Genomic DNA, 15,858 nt, shown 5'->3' with positions numbered 1-15,858 from the left:
ATTGATTTTAAGAGCTTATTGATTACTTTTCACTCAGTTACATTTATGATCTTTGAGTACCACAGGTCAGTACACAGCTGGAGATCCTAAACATACTTCTATCTGCAAACCTGGGCAGACTTTATTTGAGTTTTTACTTTATGTTGTTTGTCTTCAGTTGTTAATATTTTTTTTTTCAAATATAACCGATTTGCTCTTACATCACTACATTGGTTGTATTGTTTATCCCCTGATTTTTGTTTATTTTGCTGCCTTGTGGAACTTGCATTTTGAAAATTGCTCCAAAAAAGATGATGTGATTATTATTATTATTAGTAGTAGTAGTAGTAGTAGTAGTAGTAGTATTATACTGTAAAACATCATGCAGGAATTTGGGAATTTGGTGGAATCAACTAACACATTCATTTACATATATAAGTCTTGTAAATTTCATTTTAATTCCTCTTAAAATTTCTATTTCTTTTTTTCAGACCACCTCAGAACTTCTGACCACTGCAGTGGTCTGAGTTGATATGAGCTGAATAAATTAACTGCTGAGTTCACCTGATTTAGCAAATTAAGGCTTTAATGAGACAAAACTATCAGTCTTCCCAGCATGCATTTGCGGTTAAATTTCCCCAGAGACCGCTCTATTCTGTAGCCTAATTCGAAGAAAATATTCTGGAAGGAAGCTGTGTGTCTTGAATATTTAGTGGTTAAATGTCCTTGCTTTAAAATGCTTTTATTTTATTTAAAAAAAAAAAAACATGTCCGGAAGTCGGGTATTTCAATCTTCGTGACATGACACAGGTTTTAAAAACTGCGAAAGCGCGAGCTGCCGTGGGGGCGGCGACAATAAACACGGACAGTGTGCGCGTCCCCACAACTAACTGCAGCATCTATCCATCCATCCATCCATCTGGCCCAGGGGACGAACAGCGTGGCATTGTGGGATACTCCCTCTCCTCCTCCTCCTTTCTGCAGCATCATCAGTCAGAAAGTAGGGCAGAGGGTGCGCATACACGCACGAACTCATGCATTCTGTCAGTATCTCACTCTCTAACACTAATCACACAGTCCATATGCTGATCATGGACCATGTGAGTGCATCAGATGTGTCACAACTGTAATGTTCTTTCATTTACTGTCATTTGCAGTTGGTCTGCCTGTCAGGCATCAGCCCACATCTGTCCTCCTCCTTTCTCACTTCACTGCGCAGCTTCATCAAGTCATCAGTGACCTCAAGTGAACTGTGTGACCCTTCTGTACTGTTTTTCCACAGGGGAGCATCTGTCTACAATTCCTGCAGTTGCTGACCACAATCATTTCATGAAAGACACTGCATGTACATTAAATTACAGGCTTATGTGCAGTCATTCTGCCTGATAATGTCATAACTTGCATGTATTTATTTGTGACAAGCATTATGGTCAGTAACTAGATGATAAAAAATATTTAATGTCAGTACAAAAATTGGTCAGATTGGCTTGTATTTCATATACCTGTATAAACCTCTGATATAAAAATCTGAGTGGTTTCTCTGTTCTTGGTACCACAGGCTTTTTGGCATCAGACATTCTTTTCAAACAAAGCATGTGGTTGATAAATGAGCAACAACAAAACCAGCTTGCTTACCGATCAGGTTTCTGTCAGCAGCAAACCCGCCGGTCTAGGCTGTGTCTGATTTCCAAGGAAATACCCAGAAGAAATGAACACTGTTTAATGAAATTCCACAATTAGTACTGCAGCCAAATGCAGAAATGAAAACACAGATATTGAGTTCAGTTTTTAGGGCCTTTGTTTGAAAAGCTCACACATTTTATCTTGTTATATCACAATTCTGACTTTGTATCTCACAGTTCAGCCTCAGCCTATCTTATGGTTTTATATTTAGTATCTCATAAATATAAATCACTATGTCAAACTTCAGATTATATTTTTACATACATTTTGACTTAGTATCATAATTTGCCTCAGTATCTCATAAATGTAACTTTATATGTCATCATGTGTAATTTAACTTATTATCTTAGAAATATAACAGCATATTATATTTTAACTTAATATCTCATAGTTTTTGCCTAGAATCTTATAATTTTGACATAATATCTAAATATTTTAACTCAGTAACTCAGCAGTTTAACTTAGTATGTCATATTTTTGACTTAGTATCTTAATATTTTTGACTAAGTATCATAATTAGTCCTAGAATCTTATAAACATAACTTTGTACATCATAAACCTAACTCTTAGAAATCTAAATCAGTATATTATATTTTAACTAAATATCTTATCATTTTAATTTTTTTGCTTTGTATCATAATTGCCAAAATATGTCAAAATCTCATATCCTTAACTTAATAATTCATAATACATCATCATACATTTGACTTAGTATCTATTTCTAATATTTCAGTTTCATATATCTCAGAATTGTCATTTATTTATTTATTTTTATTTGTATTATTATTAATTTTTATCATCCATAACTTTAAATCCTTTGCTTTGGGCCTCACAGACCTCTTTGGGAAAGGAAGGAAGGTCAAGGAAAAAAGAAAAAGCTCTAATTTAATTTTGATGAGAACAGAAAAAAACAATCCAGAAACTTTCTGTGTAAGCTCTGATGAAAGGCTTCTTCATTTATAATTAACAAGTTGTGTGCCTGAGAACTCCTGAAATCCTGAAATCAAAGTGTGAAATCAAATCTCAGCTCCTTCATCTATTCACCGACTCTCTGTGACAAGTGTTTCATCATGTTTTAGAAAAGTCTTCTTTGTTATTTATATCGATTTTATGACATACACAACGCACCATAACTGGAGCGGTAGTGGAATTTATTGTTGCTGTTACTATGAGACTGGACTGTTTTGAAGCTGTGGGACTGTGTATTGTCTAGGGACTGTCAGAGCAATTCGCACTACTTATTATGAGGCGCTGCTGCTGATCTATTTTAGGATCCTTGTCATTTTAGAGGAGATAGAAGCTCCTCTATAGACCAGCGTGTTAACCATGAGATGCCTTTCTGTTCTAATGGAGTTTTGGTCTTAACTTAATTTAAAGTTGTAAGAAAAAATGCTTTGAAGCTGGCAACAAATCATGATCATTCACTGAAAGAAGTATTTTAGATATTATTTTTAATTATATGTTGACATACCACTAACAAAATTACTGCATAATTGCATTGTCTGTACCATGGGACAGCATTTTATATGATTTGTACCATGGCCAAAACAATGGTTCATTGTCTGTACCATGGTATGTACATGGTAAAACTAGGAATACAGTCCATTATCATGACAGTGATACTGTATATTTTAGAAATGCAAGCAGAGCAAGTCAACCTCAACTTCAAAAATGACACCCAGAAGATCCTCCAAGAACAGATCACACACAGAAACAGGAAATATGCTTTTACTAAGGAAAATACTTTATTCACTTGAAAGCAAAAAAGACAGGAAGCCTATAGTCAGGCTGACTTTACACAAAAGCAACAATGAAATGAAATCTGATTTGGAAAAAAAACACTGTCCACTGGCTGCTATAGTTTCAGACTTAGCTGGAAGAGAACTGTTCATTAAAATTTCAAAATAAAATGTTACCTATGATCTCTCCTGTAGAACTTATACAGGCTCAGCAGTGAGGAATGTGTTGTAGTTTTGGCTCCTCAACACTAAGATACACACAGACAGATGTGACAGTAAGTAGTCACTGATCTACAAAACTTTAAAATATGAGACCTAGATATACAAATCTGTCTGGTTTTGTCTGGAATACACATTAAAGAACATGTTTCAATAAAGCTCAGAAATTCAAAAACCCCATCTGTTACATACTTTACATGAACAGACTTTTAAAGCCATCATCTGTAATTATCAAACTAAACCCAAAAGCAAGTCAGGACAAACCCTGAAGCTAGGGCCTCTAACGTTCATAATTTATCAACAACACTGCATCTGAAAAAGATTCAGAATGAATTATGGATTGGTTTATAAACTGCAGATCCCAGACACATTTAGACTTCCTTATTTATTAACAACTCATATTTACAAAAATAGATACTTTTTTTCATTTCTGGGAAGAAATATTTTTGGCAAATGCTGAAAAATTGCAGAGAAAGACTCTTGGAGCTGATGGTGAAAGTGTGCAAAGCGGGGATTAAAGGTGCTATATGTGAGTTTTTGCTATCGCTACATAGCCAGTGTTAGCATTAACAGCCTTACCAATAGCTTCAGTCATTGTTGTGTTACAAGACAAGAGGTTAGAATACATCCTCTGGGCAGCACTACTTCTTCATCTACTCATGTTGGACTGAGGACAGACTGAACACTAACAGTGACTCAGTAAATAAGCAGCTGCTCATTGGTATTGTAGTAATAGCAAAAACTGACACATAACACCTTTAAAGTTAGTGCACAAAGTGAAACCTGTGGTTCCATTACACATTTTAAAATGTCCACTCACATGTTTCTTTTAAAGGAATAGTTGACATGTTTGGAAACAATATGAAGCTAGCAAAAACAGTTAGTCTGGCTCTGCCAAAAGGTAACAAAAATCCACCTACCAGCATCTGTAAGGCACATTAGTTAACATGTTACATTCCATCTGTTACTTAGAAAGCTTTGGAGGCGCTTGAAACCAAATAAGCATATTTCCCAAAATATCAAACTGTTCCTCAAAGCAAATCTTTAAGATGCTTTTGTTGACCAAAACTAAAATGATTTTGTAAGAAAAAAAGCCTCAAATACTGACTCCTGATTTGCACACAGTGACCATCACACAGACAGAACTAAGTCCAAATGTCTGAGACATCGCTAACAGGGTCTCCACATGTCAAATATGAGTGTTTGTGGAAAGAATAAACCACTCTTTCCTTTGCAAACATTCATTTTTGACTGGAAAAATTTTCTGTCAGTATTTTTTTAAACTGTGAAATATGGTGAAAAGCCCTCCATGCATGAAATCTTGAGTCAGATGAAGACATATAAACAATATATAAAAGAGTACAATAAAATAAAATCACAAAATACAGTATAAACACATTAAAAGTATCAAAATGTGATGTATGCATTACTGGAATTGAATAAAAACATTAATATTAAAAGAAATACAACTACAAAGAGAAATAAAAATTTGAAAAACAAACAAAAAAAGGTTTCTATAAATACAGAGGTCCTCGTCAGTGTCCTGTAAAAAGCCTCACATGTCATATTTTAAGACACTTCCACTGGAATAAATGCCACGCTACATTATTCACTAGATTCATTTGAATTTATCTGAATTTTAACAGTGTTTCAAGTCGGGTCAATTAAGACAAATAAAACTGGTGAGTTGACTCATGTAAAAACTATTCAGTGCAACTTTTACTTCAGAAATTAAGGCAACCAGTGCCCCTTTGTTATTATTATCATTATTATTATTAACTATTACTATTACAGTGTATCTGATTAAGCAGAGATGGCAGAAAAAAATGACCTTAAACAATCAGCAGTGGAAACTACTGTATGAGGTTTGCTCCAGGACACTGAACCATGCTCTAGAGGGGTGGGGTCAAAGGTCATCATGGGGCATAAAGGAAGTTGGGTAAATGGACTGTACTTATATAGCGCTTTCTAGTCTTTCGACACTCAAAGCGCTTACACTACAGATCACATTCACATTCACACACATTCACACAGCACATATTCTATATATTAATGTGCTTTTTTTAAACACATTCACACACATTCACACACGATGTGAAACACACATCGGAGGCAATTGGGTCAGTATCTTGCCAAGGATACTTCGGCATGCAGACTGGAGGAGCGGATCGAACCACCCTGATGGACGACTGCTCTACTGCTACTCTAGCACAGCGACTGGGTGAGGGCTGAGGGAGGGTGGTGGCCGTTGATGTCGACCTCAGGAGGTCTCGTTGACCGTTCGCTCCAGCTCTATCACTTTACTACTGTTCTCGTTCACCCTCTGCTCCAGAGACCTGACAGACAAATCACAGAGGTGAGTTTAGACAGGAGACATTCACTGACATAACAAGCTCTGGCTGTAATGGACAATTTTTGTTTTTAAGCTGTGCCACAGAGGTGGTGGTTCTGTTTTGTCCAAAGAGCCAAGGGGTCAGAGGACGTGTGGATCAGAATCCCAGTCTGAAACATTTGATCAATCAAGTGACATACACACAAAACAGCCACTGAGAGACTTAAATCAACCACAGTGGTAATCATATTTGGAAAAAAAATGACAATAGAGTCTTAAAAGAACCACAGAGATAAAAAAAAAAAAAACATGTCCACAAAGAGACAAAAATTACTACAGAGACACAAAAAATACCACAGAGACTTAAAATGACTACAAGAAAACAAAAAAAGACAAAAATGAGGAATAAAAATAAAAATGTACACACACACAGACAGCACAGAGACTCAAAACATATTCTACTAATATAAAATCTCTTCATCACTCTGTGATGTGTGTTCATGCTGAGTGTATAGTGTGTGTGTGTGTGTGTGTTTACCTGTGCAGGTCCAGCAGCAGGTTTTTTTGTGTCTGTTGCGTATCGTTGTTTTTACTCCTGAAAGGTGGGTGTGTTTCCACCCTGCTGGGCTCCACCCCAAGCTTCTGTTGCTCTGAGTGACGCCAAACTGCCATGACGACGGCCGGCGTGTCCTCCCATTGGTCAGGATACTCGCCGCCCAGGCCGAGCAGGTGCGGCTGCTCGTCTTCAAAGGTTGATAACAGATTCCTCGACTTCACTGAAAGAGTGGAAAGAAAAATTTACTGCAACTTTGTGCTCTGAAGTCTTTGTTTCTTTAACAGGATTATACATTTTTTTTAAACTATTCAGACTACACACACCCAGTGGCACCACACTCTCACACACAAATACACACTATCCCACACGCACACACACTTCATAACACTGCAGCACTACATGTAATTATCTGCAATTTGAAAAACAGTTCAGATTGTCTGTTTGTGAGTGTGGGCAGGATGGGACAGGAAACTGGATTTGATTGTTAAGAAAATTATATCTGGTCTCTATTATTGTGTGTGTGTGTGTGTGGGAGGTAGTGGAGAGGATGTAGTGAAAGGTCAACCCTGCTAATCAGTCTCTGTAGCTTTTATTGCAGCGCTGTAGGTGGAATCTGATTATTGGCAATGTTGTAATGGACCTCCACAGTTTTACAACCGGGAGCTAATGATTCATTACAATGGAAACAGCAGGACGGGTCAGTTTAGCTGAAAAGTGTATGAAAGTGATTCTCATTGTGTGAATGTGTGTGTGTGGCCACTTTCTAATGAATGCATGACTCTTTGGTAGCCAGACTGTGCAGAGTGCATATTTTCACTACATACAGATACAAGTGTACAGTAAGTATTTATGTATGCAGCTACAGATGGGGAAAATTCTAATTAGAGGTAGAGAAACCGTGGTGTGTTAGTAATGTGTTTCATAAATTCTCCAAGTGTATTGAATTCTACTGGAGTCATTTTGTGTTTTGTTGATGGTGTTGGAGAATGCTGTATAACACATCTCCTGAAAACCTCCCATAGGTGTTTAACCACCTAGAAGACCCTTATAATCTCCTGAGGGACTACTAGGACCTCCTAGAACCTCACTCCATGGCCACTACAACCTCTTAACATTCCCTGAACCTTCTAAAAAACACCTAGAGCCTTGTCACTGACAACTAAAACTTCCTAAACTACACTTAGAATCCTCTTAATGACCTCCAAAAGACCTCCATAACCTCCTCACGGACCAGTAGAGCCTTCTTGCTGACTAATAAAAATCTCCTAAAACCATTCGTAGAACCTCTTCAGTCCAGTATTTTAAAACCTGGGCTTTATTTTCCCATAACAAAGGATTGATAAGGACAAAAATCAATCAAGGACCTTGGAATCCATGCAGTATCCAACAAGAACAGAAACATCTCTACATATCACTACCAGACTCCTTTGTCAAAAACAATAATTTTACCAACAGAACACAGGAGCTGCTGGAAAACCATTACCTTGATCTGTTAGTTAGTTTGTGTTATTGTGTGACTTTCTGTGGTATAAGAAGTATTCAAAACCCTATACATAAGTAAAAGTACCACACAGTAATACAAACTAACTAACCGATCGAGGCAGCAGTATTCCAGCAGCTGCTGTGTTCTGAGAGGTAAAATTACTGTTTTTGTAAATGGAGTCTGGTAGTGAGATACAGTGATGTTTGTGGTTAAACAAAAATGATCTTACTCTTTAATAAAAAGGTCTGTCTCTGCAGAAATCCAACCCATAATGTCACATAAGTGGACATACTTTGAAGTGTCTGAAGTGCTTACGTTCTAGTAGTGTACAGTTTGTGTGTACACTGATGTAACTACCTGTGGCTGTGTAGGACTCTTTGTCAGCCAGCTGTTTAGAAGTGAGGCCTGTTTCAGTGATGGTGGAGCACGGAGTCAGACTGCTGGGGTAAAAACTCCCCAAAAACAGAGCGAAACACAACACGACCACCTACAGAGAGAGAGAGAGAGAGAGAGAGAAGGCAAATGAATTATGAACCACACAAAATGCTAAGCTGCTAATGTGCCAATGAAAGATGGAAGCAGATGTTTCCAATTCAATATTTTAATCAATGTTTCATCATCATCACAATCTCCTGTTAGCGTGCACAAACACACACACACACACACACAGTGTACTACCATTAGGCAGGATGATGTTTGGGTGCCAGCCACCCTGCAGGACTTGTGGACTTTGCCTGCCACCACCGCCTGCAGAGACTGCAGCTGCTGCAGCAGAGACCTGGGGAGGAGCACACACACACACATACACAGATTACACACACATACAATGTAACACATGCAGCTGATGAACTCTACAGATGCACTTGGGTGGGGAATGAAATGATATGACAATGGATTAAACTTGAACACAATAAAACATTTTTTTCTGTAGATTTGTTACATTTAGACTTCTACTTATCTACTGTATACACTGTGTATATTATGTACTTTTTATGTATGCTGTCTCTACATTATCTACTGTAATTTGGTTGGTTAGTTAAATGCAGGCATACAGTGAAACTCTGAAATGATTTGTTGAATAGTAATATGTGACACAAGTTTTGTTCCTGGATGGTATATGTTATGTCTGTTGTAAAAGTATAGAAAATGTCCATTTCTTCCATCCCTTCAAACTTTTCCTTTGTGACCTGGATAATGAAATTTTCTGTGTAAAAACTGACAAATTTATACATTTTCATTTACATAAGGTCTGAATAAAACAAGATATGAATAAAGATTTACATGTAGTTCCACATCATTTTTGGCCTTGTGATTGCCCAAGAGGCCCCGAACCATAGGACAAATCTGTCTCAAGCCTCTTGTTCCTTCCCACTGAGCTTCATTAATGACCTTTTGTCACAAAAGTAAAGTTTGAAGAGAAAAATATGTCTTTTCCATTTACTTTAGGCATAAGTAACTGGCAAATAATATTTTCTGACTGGACAAGAAAATTTTGTTACATAGCATAATCGATTAGTCGATTGATGAATCGTAAACTATTCTGGTATTCATAAAGGTGTGTACCAGCAAGAACACATTCACTGGTGTTTGTTCAGTGTTAAAGTCTCTTATTCAGCATTAGTCAGATATTCCACTGAGGTGTTGTTCTGCTTCATTAGAAAGGCAGCTGAAGTCTCCCAACAACACAAGCAAGCACACTGTCCAGGTGCACCAGCATAAATACACACCCTCACACTCTCACACGCTCACACACACACACACACACACACACACACACACACACACACACACACACACACACACACACACACACACACACACACACACACACACATGCACACACACACGCAACTGGTTCATTTAACTTTTAGACAGTGATAATTAAGCCCACTTTAACCACTGAGTGCAAAATACAACTCAAAACAGCTGTGTTCCAGTCAAGTCAGGTATACATAACACACACACACACACACACACACACACACACACACAGACACTCACACAGTGCATGACAGGAGCAAACAACACAGCCTGTTTGAAGCAGCTTGAGCATTTTACATTAAAATAACCTCATGGTTATGCATGGGTGCAAAATTGCAGCTGAACAGATCCACGGGGAGCTTTCCATTCAGCATTATTTGCAAATAATAAAATTCAGTCAGTGTTTCCCGACACATCATTGCTGCTCCTCTATCACTACAGCGTGTGTGTGCGTGTGTGTAATAATAATATAACAAAAAAAGCCTTTAAAGGATTGTCAGAAGAAAGGGAGGATGTTTGGAGGCAGACAGAGGGACATTTTTAGGCCTGAACGCCTGATGTTTTTGATTGTCACCATCCTTGAATCTCAGTGACTGACTGCAGTCAAACTTGTCATCGTTCCTGATGCTCAAGTATTTTCCCAAAACACTGTGCTGGTCAGAAGAAACAGACAGCTTTGTATTAAAACGAAAGCTTCTCTAGTGCTGCAGTAAAGTTTGATTAAAAACAGGGTGGAGTTGAAAACAGTATGATTCCCAGGAAAAATATGAGGAACATGAAGGCAGCAATATTAATCTCAGAGCACAGACACATTATGGTGACGCCCGAGGACAAGACAAATATCCTAATTTTTATCAGGAAAGACAGTATTTTCCTGCAGTATTATTAGTGTATATGTGCATTAATTATAATCTATATTACCCATATGATACAGCTATAGAAGGTCTAGCTATTAATTATCTTATATGATGTCTAAACTTTTGTTACTTCAAAGGATCCCTCATGGAAATCATGAGTTAATGGTCTAAAATAGGAAATGTGAGGACATTTATTATACATTAAATCACACATGAAGTGAAGTGTATGTATATGTAGGTATAATATCGAGACAGTGGCTCTCACTTGTTTGTACACTCCAGAGTTTCCACTTTCCTGCGTAGTTCGTTGTTTTCATTGGAGCAGGTCTCCACCCTGTGGTCAGACAGAAGTACTGCAGGGTCAGTGACTGTACAGACATCTCCACACAATGTACAGTAAATCACATTTATCTTGCATGACTAAATAATTAGTATATAATCTCAGTTTTTTATGCTGCACATATTCCAAATGGTCTTTTTCATGAAACATTCATTGCATGTTATTTACTGTAAGTGACAAATTTTAGTTTCTCTTTGTAGCATTACATTCTGTGACATTCATCCTGCAGATAATCCTAAAATTCAACGCTTCAGTGCAAGAAATTCTAATTACTGAATGGTTCAAAGTCATTTTATCAAACAGGAGATTATTTAAATACTTAACATTTATAAGATTATTTCAGTTTATCAGGAATCTAAATGAATTAAGGTTTGTTTCCGTAGAGTGACTCAGTGTTTTTGATACAGTGTGATGAAAGGATGAAGAACAAGAAGAGGAGGACTTACTTCTTCTCCAGAGCGTCCATGTACTCTTTCTTCTTCCTGCGACTCTCCTGAGCTGAAATCTGAAGACAGAGAGAGAGAGAGAGAGAGAGAGAGAGAGAGAGAGAGAGAAAACAAAGGAGGGAATACAGTTAGATAAATAATCACACAAAGTTTGATTTGTGTGTTTGGCTTTGAGTTACAAAATTACACTGGTGCCTATACTGGAATAACAGGTATGTACAGTTATCTGAACTACTATACTGGCTGAACCAGTGTAATGGCTTGGAGACAATTAACAGATATTTGGGATTGGAACTGCTGTTGACTGATTCTTATTCAGGTTTAACTTTCTCCTGTTCTTTAGACATTCTCTTGTTAGAATTTATTTATGTCAGGTTGAATAAAACAGGTGCAAACAGACTCTCACGGATAAAAAAAACACTGTTTTACTATTCTTTATTTCTTTCTACAATAACATTAATATATTTGTGCATCCAGGCTGTAGTTTGTACCTTGTTCTTTATCTTCCTGCGGATCTTCTTCAGCGCCTTCTCCTCGGCTTTGGTGAGCGGCAGTTTGGTGGGAACAGGGTAACCTTCGGCCACCAGGGTGCGCCGCTCCTCCTCGGTCAGGATCAGCGGCCCTGACCCCTGCAGTTTCTACACACACACGCAAAAAAAAAAAACCCAGATTCAGAAACTCTCTCATCGTACTGGCACAGTTTTAAAAGATGGTCAGTACTCACATGAGGAGCAGTGAGCAGAGGGGAGTTGGACAGGGAGGAGGCAGCGCGAGGCGACACCTTCAGGCTGGCCTGGGATGGAGAGGGGCTGGTGGGAGAGGTGGGGCAGGAGAGGCCGGGCGGGGCGTGGACAGGGCTCTGGCTGCCCTCAGAGTCGCTGCCGTGGGAACTGGGAGGAGTGGGAGGCATCTGCAGAGACTCCAGACCTGAAACACAAGGTTCACTGATTAACGAGCACAACAGAGGCAGAAATGACAGTTTCTCAGGATAAAAGAAACAATCTAAAGTATTTCAGGACAAAACTTGAGCTTTTTTTTCCTCTGAGAAAAAACTTCCTTGAGATGCTGCTGGTCCTTAAGTCAGCATCAGTTATCTCAACTCAATCCATTTTGCAGTTTGAGAGGATTTTCCAGTAAGTAAGTACAGAGTCAGATGGCCAAATACAACTTTTAAGTCATTAAAGTTTCATTATCTTTTTTTTTTACCCACTTTCTGTCATTGCAGTAGGCATGTTTTGAATGTTTTGATCAGTTTTTTTTACACAAGTTGATTTCAATTGATTCTAAATGAATGGTTTTTACTTGTAATGGAGTATATTCACAATATTTTATTACCACTTCTACTTCAAGTAAAATATTTGCGTTCTTCTACACGGCCAGAAGGGGTCCTCATTGCTTCATGTGAATTCTGACCTTTTGGTGAAAGATTGAGAAACTGGTCGACTTCATGAGGCTCCAGTTTAATCTGAGGGATGATATTCTCCTCTTTTATCTGTAAACGGAACGAGAGAAACAGGAGGAAGAAGAGAGAAAAGTTGAAGTAACACACAATGAAAAACTGAAAAAAATTCTGAAAAAAAATTCATCATGTCTCTGGTTTCTCACCTTGATGCCTTTGCCGTGGTTGTGGCTGCTGGCTGTGGTCTGAGCTGGGCTGGCAGCAGCAGCAGCAGGGGCCACAGTGGGGCCCTCGGGTGCTTGTGGCCCCTCGCTGGAGGCCAGAGACAGGGAGAGGGTGGGGAGCAGGGAGGGAGTCTCACACAGGAGGCCGTCTATAGCTTCCTCCTGCTCCATGGGCCACTCAGATGAATCCCCGTCAGACTCTGCTGCAGGACAGACGACACGGACGTCTGTCAGTGTTTCTGTGCTACTGAATGTACGTTTCAAACTGCATCTTTATTATGTAACACATCAGTATCTGTCTGAAGAGCGTGTCTTATCTTCTGCGTCTCACCTGCTTCGCTGCCTTGCTCTCCGGTCAGGTGCGACAGCGGCGACTGCGGCCGGCTGTCCCCGCAGAGCGAGTAGCTGTGCTCGGCCGTGATGTGAGGGGGTAGGGGTGAGGACGGGGACAGGTCGCCTCCGTCCTCGCCCTCCATGGCCTCCGCTCCGCCCCGCACCCCGGAAAGGAAGGGGTCGCTGAGCAGCTGGCCCAGCAAAGCATCCTGGGACAGGTCGTCGAGGAGCTCTGAGAAGTGCTGCAAAGAAAGGAGAAAGAAAATACTATAAATTTGATCCCATGAGAGATGAGGCCGTGTGCAGGAGGAGACAGGTAGATAATTACATAAAGCCTGTAGTTAGGAGTCTGTGACTCCCTGTCTGTAATTAGAGGCTGTTAAATTCTTTATTGATGGCTTTCCTTGAAGTTTTCCCTCGGCTCTCCCCCAGGGAACACTTAAGCAGCCAATCAGAAACCTGTAAAACTGTTTCCCACTTAAAACAAACTGGGTTGAAAATCTCCCCCCACCAATCAGTGTCTCCCTGTCTGTCTGTCTGTCTGTCTGTCTGTGTGACTCTCAGTGTGGTGATACATTTACAAAACACATGCAGAAGTTAACAGACGAATCCTCCTCCACCCTTAAATCTCCTCTTTCGCCCCCTCCCCATCAGCCTCTCGTCCTCCTCCACCACCACCACCTTCCTGCTGTTGCATTCTTCTTCTCTCCTGCTCTCATCTCTCAACAAGGTGAGTGTCTGTAGATCTCCCTCCATGCTCAGGTGTTATGTCTAGTGTCTAGTTATAACAAAAAGGCAGCCAAAGCAAAACCTCGGTGGTGATGTGATGGTAACACACTGACATACATCTCCTGTGTGTGTGTGTGTGTGTGTGTGTGTGTGTGTGGTAAATACAGCTGCATTTTCTAACAGGAAGCTTATAGACAAGACCTCTAACCATCATGCCCTTACATTTTATAAATAAATATCTGCACTGAGGCTGCTGTTAATGTTTATGATTCGATATCTTGTTTGGTCCAAACAACAGTCAAAAACCCAAACATATTCAGTCCACAGTGATTTTAAACACATTAACCAGATTCTAGAAACATTTGATTATAGAAAACTCTTGCACAAAGTTGAATTTTACCATAAATGAGTGAAACAGTCTCAGCCCACTGGCACATTTTTTGTCTGTTTCGTTATACAATATTCAACAAAATACAATAAAAATAAATGAGAGCTAAGTAATCAGCAAAGCAATATATGTCGTAACATAATATAAAATATTAAATATAAAACATCTTCATCCATGGACAGGGTGTGCCATAAAAACAATTCTGTTATTTCCTCTTGTGTACATTATGTCTATTTGACAATATATAGTATGTGTATACAGACATAGACTTTCGTCATTTGTCATAGGTGACCAAATGTACACTATTGTGTCTTGTATGTCTGTTTTGTTTTCCTCACCCTATAGTTTTGTCACTGATGAACCTCTGTACCCTGGTCTCTGTAATGAGACTTTGTCTCTATAGTTTATAAGCAGATGTTGGTATAAATCACACATTATTTTTGCAGTATTTTTGTGTCACACTGTGGTCTACCGCTGTCAGTTTTGGCATGTAACACATTTTTTTTCATCTGTTTTGCTGAAAATGGGGGTTGCATCAAGTTTACACCCATATCCCAAAACCAACATTATTTGGTTACAACACAGCATATTTATCCACACAGGGAACCATAAACGTCCCATCTTATATTACAAATGTGTGACAGAAACTACAAAATGTACATTTTTCTTTTCCCAGTCCTGTCCTGACTTGAACTCATTGCACTAAGAGGGCGTGAAAAAATTGCGGATGTAACTTCTGGTTGTGTAACCAGGCAGAATTCACCGAATGTGACCAATGGAAATATTATCCATATGGGACCAGTCTGGGCTCAGCCAATGAGAAGGAAATAAACAATTTAAATTAGACTCACATGAAGTTGAAGAGGAAAAAAAGGAAGGAAGAAAGTCTGATTTAGCGAAAATCTACAGTCATGTCTACTGTACAGTTTAGACACATTTAGTTTAGTTATGTAACAGCAGACAAAAGACGGCTGACAATAGATGTCTGCATGGATGGACGGATGGATAGAGCGAGAGTGAAATCAAGATGGAGGAAGGGAGGAAACAGGAGGAGGGTGGACGGCCGAATGCCAAGCATGTGGCTTCGATTACAGACTGAGAAAGAGAGGAGTTGACTTCCAGCATTTTCTATTACCAACACAAATGACCTCCTCACTTCATAAACACGCAGCACACTCCTGCTGCCGCACGCTGCCCTATATGGCCCGATTTCAGGCCTCTGATGGGGACATGTGTGTGTGTGTGTGTGTGTGTGTGTGTAATGCAAACACTGACAGCATACCGTGAATCTACTCAAGGGGGGGAGGGAGGGCAATATTTACACATCTATCCCCCAGTGGGTCCATTTCTAACCATAAGTGTGTGTCACTGAAACAATTCATGATATGAA

The 15,858-nt window shown here is 39.2% G+C and overlaps 1 protein-coding gene across 3 annotated transcripts in view; it reads right to left on the bottom strand.

Moving 5' to 3' along the window:
- Positions 1-3,383: 3,383 nt before the first annotated feature.
- creb3l2 (cAMP responsive element binding protein 3-like 2) overlaps positions 3,384-15,858 on the bottom strand; it is a 107,102-nt gene continuing 94,627 nt past the window's right edge. For 2 of the 3 annotated variants that reach the window (XM_051077804.1, XM_051077803.1), the window contains exons 2-13: positions 13,350-13,593; positions 13,001-13,221; positions 12,809-12,887; positions 12,120-12,322; positions 11,887-12,033; positions 11,396-11,454; positions 10,875-10,943; positions 8,670-8,769; positions 8,349-8,478; positions 6,491-6,728; positions 5,844-5,956; positions 3,384-5,561 (exon numbers count right to left, since the gene is read on the bottom strand). In XM_051077804.1, the coding sequence (XP_050933761.1) occupies positions 5,881-5,956; positions 6,491-6,728; positions 8,349-8,478; positions 8,670-8,769; positions 10,875-10,943; positions 11,396-11,454; positions 11,887-12,033; positions 12,120-12,322; positions 12,809-12,887; positions 13,001-13,221; positions 13,350-13,593 (1,566 nt within the window). In that variant the 3' untranslated portion in view covers positions 3,384-5,561; positions 5,844-5,880. The remainder of the gene's footprint in view (positions 5,562-5,843; positions 5,957-6,490; positions 6,729-8,348; positions 8,479-8,669; positions 8,770-10,874; positions 10,944-11,395; positions 11,455-11,886; positions 12,034-12,119; positions 12,323-12,808; positions 12,888-13,000; positions 13,222-13,349; positions 13,594-15,858) is intronic. The other variant, XM_051077805.1, reaches the window with a different exon arrangement.

The sequence above is a fragment of the Lates calcarifer genome, linkage group LG18 (assembly GCF_001640805.2).
Source record: "Lates calcarifer isolate ASB-BC8 linkage group LG18, TLL_Latcal_v3, whole genome shotgun sequence".
Taxonomy (NCBI): domain Eukaryota; kingdom Metazoa; phylum Chordata; class Actinopteri; family Centropomidae; genus Lates; species Lates calcarifer.
This window is presented reverse-complemented; position numbering and strand designations above follow the sequence as displayed.